Genomic DNA, 19,118 nt, shown 5'->3' on the forward strand with positions numbered 1-19,118 from the left:
CTCAAATGTTATGCAACTATATGTAGGGCCAGTTTGAATCCAGGGGAAAATTCTTGCAAATAAATTCCTTATAAAATGTTGTGGAAAACTAACTTCCCAATGAAAAAAATTTCTGAACAGCCCCATAAGAGCGATTGAAGAGCCAATCTAAATCTTAATGAACAAAATTGATCAAAACCCCTGATAGGCCATAATGCAACAAAGGTCCAACACTGAATGCAGATCCCGTTGGCAAGACTGAGGAATGCAAAATTCAACAGCTCGAAAAAGAAATCTTAAAAGGACATCTTTGTCATCATGTTTGATCAAAGGTCTAAAATCATTCAATGAGAGTGGGACCAGGGTTCTTTGTAGTCTAAAGAAGTGGGAGAAGATGAAGGAGGCAATGAAAATAAAGAAGACACGCCGAACATTCAAATCTGGAAGTTGGATTATTGGCTTTGTGAGGGGATTAAAAAAGACAGTTAAATTTTTGCTACATTTCAAATATGCAAGCTCAAAGCCAAGAAAGAGATGAAGATATAGGCAAATCTAGAGAATGAGGCAGATATAGCAATTCCAACATTCCTAATACTGTTCATAAAGAAATTCTTAATGTCTGAAAATTCACCAACAATGTAACCAAAACAAAAGTCAAATATCTCTTCACTCAAGCATTGTCTCAAAATCCACTCCTAAATATGTTTGATTCAAAGCAAAGGCATCATACCTACTTAGGAAACGAGGGAGTCATTCAGTGACAGAGACCCCAATTGATCAGTTGGGGGGCTACCTTGCTGCTGCTGGGCAACAGTCCTCAGAACCTCCATCGCTTCTGCCACTTTCGCTTTCAAAGCCTCCGGTGACTCCAACAGGTGTAAAACCTCAGTCTGGTCCATCTCCAGAAGCATGCCCGTCACTTTTGCTGCAAGATCATGTTCCAGAGCATCCACAAGTGGATACAAGTTTTCCCCGAGCATCTACACACGCAAGCCACCAAATCAAGACAGAGGATTAACAATTGCATCAAAGGCCCATAAATATTTTGTTTTTTATAACTTCGTAGGGTAACTAAAAGTTGGGCTACATGTCTATGAGGATGTCTATGAGGCTGCACTTCCATAGCATATGCAAGATTTTAAACTTCAGTTTCGGTTTCGGTACGAAATTTCGGCCGAAATCTGGTAAAATCACGGAAACATTTCGCTACAAAATCACAGCCGTAATCCAGGTAAGATTATTCTTCATTGCTTTTTCTTTATATTTTTTGACGTATTTTTAGAAAAATCTTAAAAGAATCTCATTGTTCTTCTCTTTTCAGGGTCGACACATTTCGACATAAACTTTGCTGCTTCTTCTTTTTGTATGAAAAGTTGCATGTTTCAAATATTTCGAGTTTCGACCAAAACACTAATGAAAAACCAAAATTTCGGGCGAAACCTTGAAATCTCGAGCAAAATCCAGTAATTTTCCAAATCCAAGTGGATTTCGTTTCGGTGGCAACCGATATCGAAATACTTCAGTCATTTCATTTCGTTTCGTTTCAGTCAAAATTTAAAACCATGCAAATGCACCCTGCTAAAATAGTCCGGGGGCAAACATGATTGCTTGAGTCAAAATTTACACAATGAGTGAAAGCAAAAGTAGAAGCCAGAGCAAAGAGACTAACCGTTCTCTGCTGCTCTGGAGATGCATTTGCCAAAGCAGATGCCAAAGCACCAATTGGAATAGGCTGAGAAATTGGGGCCATGTCATATGGAACAGGAAGCATGCCTCCAGCTACACCCGGCATCTCGGCGGCCATGTTACGTCCAGGTGGGTAGCGATAGACACGTCCCCTTGGAACCATCTGCCATACATACATTCACATTATAAAACACTCGCTAACAGAGTAGACAATCGTAAGACACGATAGTTTGGGATCACCACCCACCTGCGGCTGAAGCATTGGCATAGGCTGCTGGTTCTGTGGCACCTGACCCCCCGCACGTCTTCCACCAAGGCGTTGACCCTGCTGACCTTGTTGAACTAACGGCACAAAGAAATTTGGCATTGGACCTCCTCCTGGCCTCATTCCAGGAACAAGTTGTTGCTGGTACCCAAACCCAGGCTGTCAAAATTATCAATAAAAGAGAAACAAGGCTGTTAACTCTATCCAAATGTCAATGGTTCAGGGTTTCACCTTCACCGAAATTGTTCAGAAAGGGTAACGTTTAATATAATCTTTGAAAAGTTGTCAGCATACCAAAATAGTAATCACAAAGCACAGTGAAGTCTAATTTCAAGCTGCATGAACAATCCATCTATTAACATGAATTGTGAGACACAGCACAAGTGATTTGATTCCTTTGTGCATTGAAATATCAGAAATGTGAATGGATGTACTTGAACAGGAAACTCATTCCAGAGATCATGGATTGGTGCAAAATAGCCCAGCCTACCCACATGACACCGCTCGTTTTATTTGCTTCTGGACAGACCATGTAGTACAGTACAAATCGATACAAGTTTGTGCACTCACTCTTTCCATCTGAAATATATCCACAGCAAATTTTAATAATCTCAAAGCGGTTGAGTACTCATTTTATACGGCGAAGTAGCCAGTTGGCACATCTAAATACTTGGCTGGCATGGCCGAGTACTCGGCTGACACTGTCATAACGCAGGAGACTCAAAGGAGTTCTGATTGACTTGGTAGGGAAGAATGTGGACTTGGACAAGAACTTGGTCACAATAAAAGAGTCAGACTCGGGCGAGTCGACGATTGTCGCAGGGATACTTGAAACAGTGGTTTTAACACACTCCGGTAGAAAGCACAAAAATAACCAAAGATAGATTTGTGACAATATTTAAAGCTGTCATGAGGAGATAAGATGGTTCAAGAGCTATGGATGTTCACTTTCTTTTGAGATTGGTTGGTTTTTATATGATCTGTACAGACTGCACATTACCGAAACCTCTATACATAGGAGAGTTAGTATCATCCTATGGAGATTATCTACGAGGTACGGCTTATTTATGTCGTGGCCGAACTAATTACGGTTTGGATCTTCCTATGAAGCGGGTCCCACTGTACTTTTTAAACAATACTGGACTTCACAAGCGCACACAATATAAAACCTCTATGAAAAAAATATAATGACAAAATTTTCATATCAGATACGAAAGAAAACCTCTTTTATGCACAAGTAAAATGCTCTTAAAAGAAAAGTTACCCACTCTAGCTAACAAATCAGCTACATCATTGATTTATATTACGTACATGAAATTGATATATCAATATCACTTCATTAATCAAGGATTTCATCCATAATCAACGTAACTTCCCATGTGCCCAAATGACAAACACAGACTTGATGTATTTTGGTTGCAAGTACAAAGAAGAATTCCAATATCAAGTGTTCAAGAATCTCAAAACCAAGCAAAACAATACAATATAAATCCCACAAGTCAATCATCAACTCCTCTAAGTTGACCAGGTTTTATCTTCCATCGACTCGCCCATCATCAAAACAATGAAACATAGTAGTGATAATATCATTGGCCTAAACAAATCGGAACACTCATAATCTGAGGTACTTCAATCCGATCTTTTAATGTGTTCCAACATGCCAATACACATGTTACAAGACTACATATGGAAAAAAAAAGCCTGTTCAGGTTTTTCTTTTTCTTTTTTGGAGGGGGGAAGGGGACAATTAAAATATGTCCACACTTGAGCACCATCTCGGTACACATTGTTTTGGGAACGTTAAAACATGTCCAGACTTACTAGTGCTGTCTAGGTATGTATTTTTTTGTAACGTTAAAACATGTCCAGACCTAGCTACTCCAAGTTGTGTGCTGTAGTATAGTCGTGAACTAGTTAAGTGTATCAGTTTTTGAAACCCAAACAAGGAAAAGTGATCTTTATGAAGAATGGTCAATCATCAACGACCTTTTAAACTACTCAGATAAGAGCTTTTCATCACAAGAAGTCATGAAAAACAAAGACATCATTCCTATTAAGTTAATTATCAAATTCAATAATATACATTTAGATGTTAAAACAAACAAGAAAAAATGAATAAAATAGATAGGACAAAAGCACTAACCTGTGGTGGCATAAGAGTAGGAGGACCTTGACCATAGAATATTTGTTGTCCAAGTCCAGGACCACCAGGGGGATACAAGGGGACACGAGGTGCAACAGAAGGCCCAATTGTAACCGGTCGCATTTGTGAAAATTGTGCCTTAATTGATAAGAAGAAAGAATATAAGGAATCTTAGCTAGGAAGTAATTCAAGATAACTATGAATAAGGCATTCAGAAGCGAACATGAGCACCAACTAGTCAGAGAAAATATATTAAGAAAGAAATGTAACAAAATTCAGAAACTTATAAGTTCCATACAATCAAGTTGAGAAAAACAAAACTACTATAACACAAACTCGCAATAGAAGTATTTAAGGAGCTAAACTTCAAAATAAAATTAAAAGTTGCAAATGTACTAATTGTCTACTCAACACAGTCAGTGAATCCAACACTCCCATGAGACCCAAAGAAAGGCCAAGAGTCTAAAATAAAAATAAAAAATCATTCCCACCGTTTGCTAGGTAATTTTTCCAATGCCATGATAACAAAATGGTTACTAAAAAACCTCCATGAATCTCCCTCGTGTAAACAACATGAAACCAAAATTAAACAATATAAGCCATTAGATGATATTATGAATCTTTGATAGAAACATTACTGATGTTATTTTTCCACATTAGGCTTGCCCCCAACTAAATACCTCCATGAATCTCCCTCGTGTAAACAACATGAAACCAAAATTAAACAATATAAGCCATTAGATGGTATTATGAATCTTAGATAGAAAGAAATTGAAGTACAAGCGTGGCAAACCTAATTAATGAAATTGAAGTACAAGCTTGGCAAACCTGCCAGAGTCTTGGCCCTCCTCCACAAGTAAGTGCTCCAATCGCAAATGATTTCTGCTTCTAAAAACATTTAAAATTGATCTAGCCAAATCCTCGAAATTAATCGAAAGAGAAGTTATTAAAACTTAAGACAGTTCTACACACCTCATCTTTAGAAAAATGAGATTCAAGGAGGGACATTTCCAAATCAGGAACTTGAAAGAAATCACCAAATATCTAAGGCATGCTTTTCCAATCAGAATTGAACATCTTGGAGAAGTGCACTTAACGATTTCCTCCTAAGACCAGCTCTAGCTTCAACATCCTAACCAGACAATTAGCTTGCAAATAAGATTCCTCCTCCCTCTGAAAGTTGACGATTCATGGAAGAACCCTGTATTACAATCACTAGCAAATAACCACATAGCTGAAGATCATCGCCTTCAGAATAATTCTTGATCAACAATCTTGACCCACTCACCATTCCAAAAAAAACCACCTTGACCCAGTCACTCTTTTAAGGAATCCCTCTCTACTATCATCAATAGAAAGCAAGCCTACTTCGTCTTTCCTATCAAATTGATCGATTTCATCTTTCACAATACACTTCCACTTGCAAGATTTTTAAAATGACCATGGTTCCAATCAGCAAAGGGCGCGTGTTTTAAAGCCTTTGGTTTGTGAAAAAGTCGAAATTCAGGTCTCCCGTTCCGATTCAAGCGACTACCTCTAATTTCTTACAAAAGGTTTAGACTCACAAATTTAACCAGATATGCCTAGACCTAAAAGGTATCTGCCTTTGCAAATCATCCTCCGTACGAAAGAACAAAGGTGCATGATCAGAGATGGGTTGAGCAGCCTTTGGAAAGCCCTGGGAAAGCTTTCTTACCAATCCGATAAGATAAGATAAGAAAAATATCTAATTTACATAATATAGGAGGAACATCTATGTTAGACCAAGTAAATTTGTGTCCTTTACGAGCAAGGTCAACAAGGTTGTCACTGTAAATAAAATCAGAAAACTTGGATACAGCAGCAGAAGCTGCAGAAACAAAAGAACCACTAGATTTCTCCTCAGTCCATCTGTCAACGTTAAGGTCTCTAGCCATACACCAAGGCCAGTGGTGCACATGGTAGACCATGGGCGTTTGATAGCCCAAAACAAGGAAGATCCATTCAGGGGAAGTAGAGAATTGACATTAGATAAGATAATGAACCATAGGTTAGTTGGATCAACAACGGCCATCTACCACAAGAGATTTAACATTTTGAATGGATTGGGCTGTTTTGCCCATTGATCTGGTTGAAGAGTGAGTGTTCACGCTAGATTTAGGGGCAATGATACCAAGCTTTGAAGCCCATTGATTAATGATGCTATCATTTAGAGACTTGAGTTAAGAACATGGGGCTCGGTCAATGTAAAACGAGTTTTATTTAATTTTTAGAGTGTTCCTTAAGACTTTTTAAGTCATAGGGGGTAGTAGAGTCTTTTCCCATCAAAATGATGCGGATTGTAGGCCCAATTGTTTCCTTTTTCTTCTACTGATCCTCCGCTGAGTTACATCACAAAGCCACTAAAGTTTTTTGAGTTGTGAGTGCTTTAAATAGGATCAACACATATTGCAAATATGGGAGAGTATTTAAGTCATTAGAAAGTATTTTAGTCCAAATGTGTTATGTTTTGTGAGGGTTTTAGAACTTTCTAGTTCTCTTCTTTTTCTTTTATATTGTAAGCCTTGAGGCACTTTTTTTGCTATGAATGCTATAATGGACGAATGGATGAAAATCAATTTTTTATCGCTTTCTTGCAAATCATGGATGTGAAGTCTACTTTCTCAAGGTACGAGGCCTTGACCAAGGTTTGAAATTTTAGTTTCGGTATAAGCCAAAATTCGGTAGAAAAACAAATTTCATATATTTAAGCTGAAATTTCCGAAATTTCGGCCGAAGTTTCGGAAGTTACGACCAGAACTTTTGGAAAAAAAAAAGTAAATTTAGGAAAAAAAACTTAAAATATTACATATGGACGAAATTTCGGCCGATGTCGGCCCCCCAGGCCGAAATTTAAAACCATGGCCTTGTCCCCTTAGTGTGATGCCTACCGTTTCCTTGGTGCGGCGCCTCGGGATTGTTAGTGGGATTCTAACACAACCTTCTTATTCAGTGTGCAAAGCCTTGAAAACCCGGGTGTGATGCCTAGGCAAGATGTGGAGCAATTCTAAGTCTGATATTTTTCTTGAATTTCTTGTTTTAATCCTCTTCATTTTCAGTTTTTAATCTCAACATTATTCATTGATCCATGCCCCCCTTAGTCTGACCGGAAACCCTTATCTGTACCTTCCTGACATACGTTTGCACATTACTGTCATACATCTGCAGTTCTGCACCCTTCTAAACCTACATTACACCGAATAAAAATATTTTTCTACTCTAATCACATATTTTAGAATCCTAAAACATAATTTCCATTCATCCTTTTCACCCTTAACGTCTCTTCCATAGGTTTGCCCTACATCGGTTTGGTATCAGAGCTACACGTCCAGATCCTCCCATCAATCATGTTGCATCAGCTCCTCAATTGCAATCGAGGATCAAGAAAATGCCCTGACAAAAACTAGCATCTGGCAAGCTTCCTTGTCCATCTGCCCTTGCCCCATTCCGGCCTTCACGACAGTTGTTACAAGCTCTTTTAGAGGCTACCAATTAATAAAATATAAATAATAAAAAATTTAAGAACTCATTTTAACTATTGAGTTTGATTTACTAATTATCTTATGAATTATCAAAAAATTTAAGCTTCTAATTCAATAATTTGACTACGAGCAATTTCTAAAATGAAAATTTAAACTAAGAAACTACTAAGTAATAACTACTAACATATATTATAAAGCAACAAAATTTCTAAACTAGTTATTTCTCAACAGACAACACTCGGTGGTGGGTAAACAATGAAAAATCACTACTGTATTAGATAACATTGTAATTCATAACATATAATAACCAACAAGAAAGAGATTGCCCTATTTCATTCCACATATTACATGCCAAACATTCATTGAATCATTCTAGAATGAACATTTGAGTTTTGATTAATACGAAAATACAATAACAATTGCTTCAAATGTAGGCCATGTTTGTTTTGGATTTTGAGAATTGATTTTAGAGTCCATAATTGATTATTGGACCGAAATGCATTTAAGTTTGAGTCAAAATCAATTCTCAAACTCCAAAACGAGCACGTCCTTTAAGTTTAAAAGCCCAAATGAAAAGGAATTGTACATGTCATAACAAAAATACAAGTATCATGATAATGATTCAGACATTCAATGAATACTATTGGTGTTGGCATCAGCACTAGATGTTGATTAGACAGTAGCAATCCATCCAAATATTTACCCATTGAACATGCATACATTATTCAATTTAGACCATGTTAAGACATGTATATGTTATTAAATTTAGAACATGCTAAACTTAAATACAAGTATATTATAAGAAACAGTTTCCTTTAATAGGAAACTGACCTGGTAATATCGTGTTAGACACCTCATTAAAGGTGTTGGACAGGACTCTTTGATTTTTAAGTGTGTGGAATCAGAACGCCGCCGCCCCCTCCCCTTCCCTCTTTCTCTCCCTTCCGACACCCACTCCGTGAATGTCTAGAAGGTGACAAGTCGTGTACAAAGGGATATCCTTGCTGCCAAAGACATTTCCAACCAGCATCTCCGTTAAGGAATGAGGGCTGGAGCATTTCTCCAAAGCACCCTTTATAATATCTTTAATGGTTAGAAAAGCAGAAGGATCAAGAGGCAGAAATCCCCCCGCGGAATGGGGCCTCCAATTCCCATGACACAGATGCCGTGAGGAAACCCAGCGTCCCTAAACTTGATCGCCAAAGAGGGTGGAGACAATGAAAGAGGGGGGAGGGGGGACGGGGGGAGAAAATAAAGAACTCCACTTCTACTTTAACCTTTTTACTGCTCGAAAAAGTAAGAAGTTGCATGGATAAATGAGCCACCACAGAAACAATACCATAATAGCATGATATGAAAACAAATCATATAGAAATATAACCAAATACAGTGTCCGTGGAGTGGCTAATGCAGGTCATTTATAAATTTGCACCCAGACTTTGCTCAAGTAATTCTACATGGATGGAATTCACGACCTTTCCTATATGATCATAACAGAATTTTCCTGGTAAAAGTGAATCAAGCATATCCTCTTCAATTAGCATGTTAATGTAAATATGATTTGTCTGTATCAGATTTACCTGCAACCTTGCTTTTCTGTCTTCCTTACGCTGTGCAAGCGCAACATAGAGAGGTTTGCTAACAACAATTTTCCCATTCATCTCAGAGAGCTATAAAAAAAGAAAAAAAAATTAGTTCATAGTCAGATTTTTATAAAGGAATTTGTCAAGTCAGATTTTTATAAAGGAATTTGTCAAGGTTAACTTACAGCTCGAGATGCTTCTTCAGGAGTCGAGAAAGAAACAAATCCTGATCCTCTACTTACTCCATTAGGATCCCTCATAACCTGTTCAAATTACAAACAAACAAAAGTTGAGAAGCGGCCTCCGAGAGAAAGGGACAGCAGGGATTTACAATCCAAGAACTTTTCTACACACCTTGCATGAAGTGATTGTGCCAAACTCAGAGAACAATTCTCTCAGTTTATCATCACTAATGCTGTCATCCAAGTTCTTCAAGTACAAGTTGACCCCTTGGAATTTGTCTACCATCTCCTTCATATTCTGTTCAAACCGCCCTTTCAACTCCATCTCTCTTTCAGATTTTTTTTGCGCTTTTCCTACATACCACTCCTTATCTTCAACTTTCTTTCCATTAAGAGCTTCAACGGCTTGAGCAGCATCATCTGCATTCTCAAAGTTGACAAATCCAAAACACTTTGATTTTCCATCTCCCTCCCTCATTACTACAACACTAGTAATGGTTCCATATTCGCCGAAAGTTTTTTTCAAATCCTCTTCCGTTGTTGACTCTGAGAGATTTTTTACAAAGACATTATTAAATTTCGTCTTGTTGGTAGCAATCTCTCGTTCCTGCTTACGGAGAAAAGGTCCAACAAAAACTTGTTTATCATTCAGCAGCATTCCATTCAGCTTGTCTATTGCATTTTGAGCTGCCTCATCCGAGTCGAATTGCACAAACCCATAGCCTTTTGACTGGCCGAATGGATCTATAGCAATCTTGCAAGAGAGAATATTACCAAATGTGGAAAATGTCTCTTGAAGTGCTTTGTTATCTATTGCCTTATCCAGATTCTGCAAAGAAAATGGGTGCAGGCCACACTTCAGACAATAACCAATAAATGAAGGATCCCGTATAAAAACATTAGATCTAGAACCCACATGAATTTCACAATGTAACCTCAAAGAAAGGGATAAGAAAAACTTACCTTGATAAATATATTAGCAGCCCCACTTTTACGAATAGTAGGATCACGGTGAGAATACATAATTCGAATGGGCTTGCTATTGAGAGAGGTGAAGTTCAGCACCTCCAGTGCCCTTGCCGCTGTCATCAATATTAACAATGGAGTGAAACAACAAATAAAAAACAAAGATAGCAGGAAGTTTCCTTCTAAGCTATAGGGTACAAATCATAAGAAACATTGGTGTGTTGTTCTCTTTTCATGGAGAGAATGCCTCATGTTCAACATAACATGAAAATATCATAATATACTTGCATATAAAAAAACACCAGATCCGAACATAAAAAAAAAAAAAAACCAATATTGTCTTCAAAAAATTATGTTAAGACCACCCAAAGCACCAGGAATTATATTAGCATGCATTCCAATGCATAAGAAAAATTAACTAGAAATTACATTAGCATATATTCCAACAGATAAGCAAAATTAACTTAGCAAAGAACTTAGAGCTATTCATGGTGGTATTTAGGGTCATGGTATTTTATGAGATACGTATGTACACTATTCACGAGGGTGAGGACTCAGAAGTAGTGAGATTTCTTTTTTGCACATCCAGATGATTGAAAAAATGTTTTAGCTGATAAGTTAGCTGAGTATGGAGTGTCCAGGTCAACTGTATATTCTAGGCATCGATTGCCCGTCGATGTGCACATGTAATCTTTTCAATAAAAAAATGTTATTATCGTGCAACAAAAAAAAAAGTTTGCGTTGTGTTTCAGATTCGAAATTGGATATAACTCATATCAAGCCTCTAGTAGACATAGTCATAGTCTGAATGTCTCACACATATAAAATGATACTGGAATAAAGACATAGTATACAATAGAACAGTAGTGCTTCTCTGCATTAATCACTATTAAGTAGCAAAGATATGATATAAAACTTCAAAATTTTGAGAAACTGGAAAAAAAACATAAAAAGGGATTAAATAGAATAGATAAAATAGCAAATAAAAAAGATGCAACATAGGCTATTACATGTCAAAACCAGTGTCTAAAAACACGGATGTGCGGCAAAGAAAAATCCTTGTCAACTCGCCGTGGACGCAACCAATAACACGGTTGATGCAGCCAAGTACTCGGTTGACACGATCATAACTAGGGAGCGTCAAAGGAATTTTTATTGACTCTATAGGGCAAAACGAGGAATGTGGATGCCATGCAACACGGAACGTGGCCAACGTAAAAGGGAGTCGACTTAGGGGAGAGTTTTAAAATTATGGTCAAAACTAAAACACATTTTCCGAATTCACATGATTTTCTGATATTTCCAACAATTTTATGGCATATTTTTATCTGTTATATACATCGGAGATATCCGAGACTTTAAACCTTGGTTCACATAATTTTATTAGGGGCCGTTGCAGGCTAACACCATGACAAAGTACATAAATACAATGTCATCGCATATGTGGGCTATATGCACAGGCATGCATACAGTTAAAGGAACCAAAGTATATGTATATGAGGAGCGCTCAAGAAGCAAAGGGGGGCGGCGGGACTGCCACTACCTGCAGTGAACCAGAGCCAGACCCCACAGGTTACTCTGGCCCACTTGCAGGGTGTGCAGGGAGCGGCAGTCCCTGATGCGACGCCATACCTGGCCATCATCGAATCATATTCCAATGTATATAGCCAATGACCTGGGCAGGGTAGAAGGCCAGCTTCCAAGACGCTTCCCGGCACCCTTCACAGCTATAGGCAACCCTATTTATGGTTATGCAGAAACCTTGGGCATCCAATTAGAAATAAGATTCTTGTGATGAAACGTAAAGTGAGTATAGGAATCAACAATTTCTTTGAATATATCCTAACACAAAACCATCAAAGAAAAAACAATCTCCTGACATGAAAACGAGGTAACAGTTAAAATGAAATCTAACAGAGAATATTTATAATGGGATACCAAAAAATTCTAAAGCAAGCGTCTGTGATTCTCGGACAGCAGTCAAAACACTTGGGCCCTGTTCGTTTGGGATTATGGCAACCGTTGTAGGCTCCAAACCGATTGCAGATTCAAAATTAAAAGTAATTTTGAATCCTGTAATCGGTTTGGGGTCCACAATCGGTTGCCACAATCTCAAACGAACAAAAACGAACAAGGCCTTACCAAATAATAGAATCAGATAACAAATGTCCTGCAAGTCAATAATAAGCCAATAATTGCTCATCCACAAGCAAATACCATCGAAAAAGCGTGAACAAGACAGACTAGAAAATGCCCTGAGCATAACTATTATATTAGGATGGACCCATCTTATCCAGGAATTAAAAAAACAGAGAGAGATACATAGAGAGAACTAACCATATTGGGAAAACCAAAAATTCTAGAAACAATGTGTACCTCGTAAATCTTTTAAAATGGACCATGACATGGTGTTTCAAATCCAAAACCAGTCAAAACAACAAACACTGCCCACTGAAATACAATAAAAATAAAAAATAAAAAATGGAAACATACAAAACAAGCATTTGGGTTCCCTTAAACAAGAGGATCCTTTCCATAAAAGGAATGTATGATTCTTGTACAGCAGTCAACACACTTAGCAAATAATAGAATCAGATAAAACATGTCCTGCAAGCTAATAATAAGCCCATAATTTCTCATCCATAAGCAGATGCCATCCAAAACCGCGAATAAGACAGACTAGAAAAAGCCGTAAGCAAACATGTTATATTATGAAAAACCCATCATATACATGGATTAAGAAAATCAAAGAGTTACAGAGAGAGAACTATGTGATTCTTGTATAGCAGTCAACACACTTAACAAATAATAGAATCAGATGACACATGTCCTGCAAGCTACTAATAAACCCATAATTGCCCATCCACAATCACATGACATCCAAAAACCGCAAACAAGACAAACTAGAAAAATCAGTAAGCAAATATGTTATATTATGAAAAACCCATCTTATAAATGGATTCAAAAAAAAAAAAAAAAACAGAGAGATAGAGAGAGAGAAAGAGCTGTGTGATCCTGTACAGCAGTCAACACACTTAACAAAAATAAAATCTGATAACACATGTCCTGCAAGCTAATAATAAGCCCATAACTGCTTTGTTTTTATTGTTGAATTGCATAAGCTCATAACTGCTCATTCACAAGAACATGTCATCCAAAAAACACAAACAAGACAAAATACGAAAAGGCATAAGCAAACATGTTATATCAGGAAAAACCCATATTATACATAGATTCAAAAACAAAAACAGAGAGATACTGAGAGAGAACTAACAATCTTATACATGAAATCAAAAAAAATTAAAAATAAATCAATAGAGAGAGAGAGAGAGGGAAGTTACCATCGTGGGTATTGCTGTAATTGACATAGGCATAGCCAAGGGATCGGCGAGTACTGATATCCCTACAAACACGAACTGAAACAACCTGACCCAACTGGCTAAATAGATCATAAAGCTGAGAATCCGTCACGTTCTGCTCTAGATCTCCAACATACAGAGACACAGAAACGAATTGATTTCCCCCACTATTCCCAGCCCCATTAGGACCCGAAAGAGGAGGTTGTGGTTGGATCGGAACCTGTGCCGCCATTTCTAAAAACAACAACAACAACAAAAAACCCTAACTTTTTTTTTCTTTTTTTTAGGGTTTGATCTTCCCTCTCCTCTTGTTGTTATTCAAATGAAACAAAATCAAAGAGATAAAAAAAACCAAGAGATAAACTCTGCGCAACAAAACCTACCTTCTCTCTTCCGATCGAGATTTCTCCGTATGAATAACTGATTAAGGAATTTGGGGATTTTTCTTTTTCGAATTTTTTCCTTTTTTTTTCTTCTTTTGAGATGAGATAAAAGAGGACAGAGAGAGATAGGTAAGACGAAGACCGATAATTAAAAAAAAAATTCAGAGGATTGGGAGCGCAGCCCCAACTGCACCGCAACCCTCTCTGATAGACCGTATTGCCTTTTAAATACCCCTCCTCCCCGCGTGTTCGGACCGTGAAAACCCTAATTCTATTTGGTGAGTGATGTATTTGCCCATATTTTATCTGGGACAGTCTACTTTAGTGTATTTGTGACTTATCTTTTACACCAAATGGGTGGGATAGAGAAGAAAGGGGGAGAATATATCATTTCGTTTTTAGTTCTGCCGTTATATTATCCAATCTGTTCTTTTTTTGATATGCGCACCCCACCCAAAACGACGTCAAGTGTCAACGGAACCTCCCTGCAGATATGATAGATTTCTTACCTTACCTAACCCATCCTTTTTAACTTTCTGTTTTTTGGTAAAGTGATATATTCGCCCCCTTTTTTAACTTTGGACAGCCCCATCCGATGAATGTATATTCACTAGATGTGGCTGTCCCAACTCCCAAGTTTAAAAAAAAGGTAGGGCGAATATATTACTTCCCTTGTTCTAACTATTTCTAAATAAATCAAGATATTTTACCTGGTGTGTGGACGTGAAGGTCAGTATTTTGTGATGATAAATTTGCACCCCCCGTTGGATATTTCGCACCCCGTGAACATGTATTGATGTGGCAGAGGTTGACGTCAAAAAGCGTTAGGGGGTGTGAATTTATCATCGCCCAAGTACAGTGGGCCCCACTTCTCACGATGATCAAACCATTTGTTTAATGGGCCAAATGGGTTGTACTCGTAGATCATCTTCATAGGATGATCCTAATTCCTAACCATCCAATCTGCAAAGGGACTGTACATTATGGAAACCTTTAGGGCCCGTTTGGATACCCCTTGGATTTGGATTTGTAAGTGAATTTAGATTTCTAAAATCCATGGATTTGAAATCATGAATTTTTAAATTCACAAATTTATAAATAATGCCGTTTGGATGACCACGTATAGATTTGGATTTCAAATCTAAATTATTATTTTTTTGTTCGGATGCTCTTTGGATTTGAATTTGAAATCTAACAAAACCAAAAAGCCCTAAAATACTTGATATAGGGGCATTTCAATCATTTTCCATTATCTAGGGGTATTCTAGTCATTTTATCCTATATGGGGGTATTTTGATCATTTTTTATATTTAGTCATTTTCCATAACTAAGGGTATTTGGTCATTTTCACCTAGTACAGGTGTATTCCGGTCATTTTGCATGACCCGAGGGTATTCTAGTCATTTTACCTAATATGGCTTATTTTTATCTCATGAGGGTATTTTTTTATCATTTTAGTCATTTTTCATGACCCGTAGGTCATTTTTACTTGATATAGGGGTATTTCGATAATTTCCCATGATCTTGGGATATTTTAGTCATTTTTACCCTATATGAGGTTATTTTGATCATTTTTATGTCATAAAAGTATTTTAGTCATTTTGCACGACTCGGGTGTATTTTGTCATTTTTACTTGATATAGGGGTATTTCTAGCCATTTTACCTAATATGGCGTATTTTTATCTCATGATGGTATTTTAGTCATGGGTCATTTTTATGAGTCATGGGTCATTTTTATGTCATATGGGTATTTTAGTCATTTTGCAAGACTCGGGGGTATTTTGTCATTTTTACCTGGTATAGGGGTATTTCAGTCATTTTGCCTGACTCAGGGGGGTTTTCTAGTCATTTTACTTAATACGATATATTTTGATCCGTTTTTAATGTCATATGGGTACTTAAGTCATTTAACATTTTGTAGGTATATTTTGGTCATTTTAACCCCTTAAGGGTCATATTTAGATTTATAAATAACCTCTCGCAGAAAATATTTATAAATCCAAAAAATTACTTTAACATGAGGAATTTGTAAATCTTGTGGATTTCACTCAAACCAAATCCACATGTCATAAAGGCTTGCCAAACGCCTAATTTGGATTTAAAAATCCAAATTCACCTCCAAATCCAAATCCAAGGGGTATCCAAACGGGCCCTTATAGATCGAAGGGTTAGGATCATCCTCTGGAGATGATTTACAAGGTACAGCCTATTTATGTAATGGCCCAACAAGTGAAGGGAAATGATACTCCCCCCATAAACGGATAAAACCCCCCCCCTTAAACGGTTTTGGTGAGGATGGTTCACTGCTTGAGGATAAATTCACCCTGTTAACGTTTTTCTCTGCCTTTAAAACTTAACTAGTAACGTTAAAGAGCGGGATTTTATCTGTCGTAGGGTGGGAATATCATTCCCCGAAATGAATGGTTTAGATCATCCTATGGAGTGGACCCACTGTACTTTCTAAAAAAAACAATAAGAACTCGGCTCGCACTCACCGTAAAAAATCTCTCAAATCAATGACCTAATCATATTATCATAATATTCATTAAGGAATCCAATGATGCAACTTTTGTTGTAACGTGAGTTGTATTTAGAAAAAATGATTTTGATGGTTAAATTGCAAAGAGTTGTCTTGGAATTTCGCCACATCTTTTGAACAACATGTCAAATTTAAGTAAATATGATCATTCATATTTTTATTCGAGGTGTCTAATGGAAGTGATTATGAGTTCAAATAACTCCATTAACAGTGAGCACTGAGCAGCACTTGCTCATCCACCTTTTAACTAGTTTCTTAAAAGGAATTTTGCGGAAAGCCATTTCACAGGTCACTTTTTTCACGAGAGAACTGCTACCTCATATGAATTAAATGAATAAGACAAATATCTAATAAAAAATGAGCCTATGTGGCGGTTCTCACCTGCAAAAGGTAGCAGCAAAATTGCTTTCCACGGAATTGCCTAGCAAATCCCTTCTTAAGATCCTGAAATATTTATTAATTTTTTCATGGAAGTAAGGCTACTGATATAAGTACAACGCATTCTTAATAATTGCACAAATTCAGCTTGCCTTTTCCTCTTTATCTTGCTTCTTAGAGGGTTTTAGGAACTGCAATAGCCCTTTGACAGTTGTGTTGAACAGTAAAAAGACAAGACGAGTAAGTGCAATTATTAAAACGAAGTAGCGTCGACATTAATAGCAAAAAGGAATTTTCACAAGAAATACAATTCTTCAAACATGTCATCAACTCAGTACTACAAAAAATATCCCAATAAAGATTCAAGTACATATATAACTGAATTCCAGTCCTAGATAAAAGAGAAAGATCTTTTTTTTGTTAAAAATGATACAAAAATACACAAAAACTCCAAAGGACCTATTTAAGCCTTAAAATGTCAAAAATAGTGACACTCTATTATGCAGTGCTATAAATAAATGATATCCAAAGTTCCAAACTATTAAAACCATTGTTTCTCGATCAAATATCATTTGGACCCAATTAGATAACTCAAATTAACTGATTTATCTGATCCCTCTGTTTACTATGGATACCCCATTTTGTTTAGATTGATCTGATATGATATCATTAGTTGCTCTTGTGATCCCAGGAGCAACCCAAGAGAGGGTTGAATTGGGGTTTTAAAAACTTTTCCAATTAATCTTTGATAGCAAAGTGATTTATACTATTAACTATTGAAAGCAATAAAATAATCAAAGTGAATGTTACCAAGCCACACAGTGAACTAGAAGATAATAGATGGAGAGATATGCACACAACGATTTATAGTGGTCCGGCCAATCTAGCCCACATCTACTCACTCGAGGAATCCCCTCCTCGAGCTGTCACTAACTTATGGCTATTACAAGTCACCGACTTTCTAATCCCTTCCCGGGTAGAGATCACAGTGTTACACGATGTTCTCCACGCTTCCTTTCATACCAAGGGTCGACCCGGTGTACCTCTCACCGATACAGTGAAGAAAGAATACAAGATAATACTTTGCCTCTTGATGGGCTGATGAACAATAAACATCCTCACACTTTCAAAGATAGACAAGTAATAAGCCTATGCTAGCCTCTCAAAGTAGATGCAAGATCAATGACACATGAGAGTGTGATATATTCAAGCTTTTTTCGAATATTCTGAATTGAGTATTAGAGCTTTGAGCTTTTAGATGAGCATTGGAAGTCCTTGGAAGTTGTTTTGAATCATCCCCATGCTCTTATTTATATAGAAACTCGAAACATGCTCATTTTGGAAGGTATGACGGATCGCCGGTCGCCCAAGCATATGACTATTGGGATCAAACTATCAAACCATTGGCTCAGACACTTGTTTGGTCGACCAACCAGGGCCTTGGTCAACCAAGGAAGGGTACTGAAATTTCTTAAAAAAATCGACTTATGGAATTAGATCTTTCGAAGAAACCTTCAATCGGTCAAGCAAATAGTTCTGGATTTTTTTAAAATAAATTCCCCCATTCTTTGCTCTGGTCGTCTGGGAAATCCTTTGGTCGACTGACCAAAGTGCTATGTGGAGTCTAATGTTATTGAACACCTCAGTAGCTTACCGGACTTGAAGCGGCTTGAGTTTCTATGTCCATTTAGATAAAGTTAACAATTTTAATGTGCCATGGACTTGCATATTACTAAGGGGAGTTGGTTTTACATTCTAACGAAGGAAAACATATTCTAATCTTTGGTGCTTCACATTTAATCGAACTTCGATCTTGCCGTAAGTCCCCGCCTCGGCTTCTAGTCCTTTGTCCGCATAGTGAACACCTTTCTCGACTGTAACTTTGGCTCTTTGATTTGGGTATCCTCGAGATAACTTTGACCAAGCTCTGGGCATTAACAAATTCACTCACACATTAAAGCATTAGTCCAATATAATAAGATTGGCAATAAAATCAAGTATGCTGATCATCAAAACACAGGTTTACACAGTGCCTGTTGAACCCTCGGGCTAACGGCTCTAATGATGATGAATGAATAAATTCTCCATTTTTATAAAAAAGAAATCAAGTTTTAGAAAATATTGGGAATATCAGGCTATCAATCATACAAAAGA

The 19,118-nt window shown here is 37.2% G+C and overlaps 1 protein-coding gene across 2 annotated transcripts; it reads right to left on the reverse strand.

Moving 5' to 3' along the window:
• Window positions 1-550: 550 nt before the first annotated feature.
• Window positions 551-14,262, reverse strand: LOC143846859 (polyadenylate-binding protein 2-like). Of its 2 annotated transcripts, XM_077355453.1 has the most exons (10): window positions 14,047-14,262; window positions 13,646-13,897; window positions 10,302-10,420; window positions 9,511-10,167; window positions 9,342-9,419; window positions 9,154-9,243; window positions 4,074-4,211; window positions 1,913-2,089; window positions 1,649-1,828; window positions 551-959 (listed from the first exon to the last, which is right to left on the reverse strand). In XM_077355453.1, exons 2-10 carry the CDS (start codon window positions 13,893-13,895, stop codon window positions 714-716), a joined length of 1,935 nt encoding a protein of 644 aa, XP_077211568.1. In that variant the 5' UTR covers window positions 13,896-13,897; window positions 14,047-14,262; the 3' UTR covers window positions 551-713. The 2 variants fall into 2 exon arrangements, with proteins under 2 accessions (XP_077211568.1, XP_077211567.1); XM_077355452.1 differs by having other exon boundaries at window positions 13,646-14,262.
• Window positions 14,263-19,118: the final 4,856 nt, after the last annotated feature.

The sequence above is a fragment of the Tasmannia lanceolata genome, unplaced genomic scaffold (assembly GCF_043159265.1).
Source record: "Tasmannia lanceolata isolate RefF3 unplaced genomic scaffold, GAP_Taslan_0.1 ptg000015l, whole genome shotgun sequence".
NCBI lineage: Eukaryota > Viridiplantae > Streptophyta > Magnoliopsida > Canellales > Winteraceae > Tasmannia > Tasmannia lanceolata.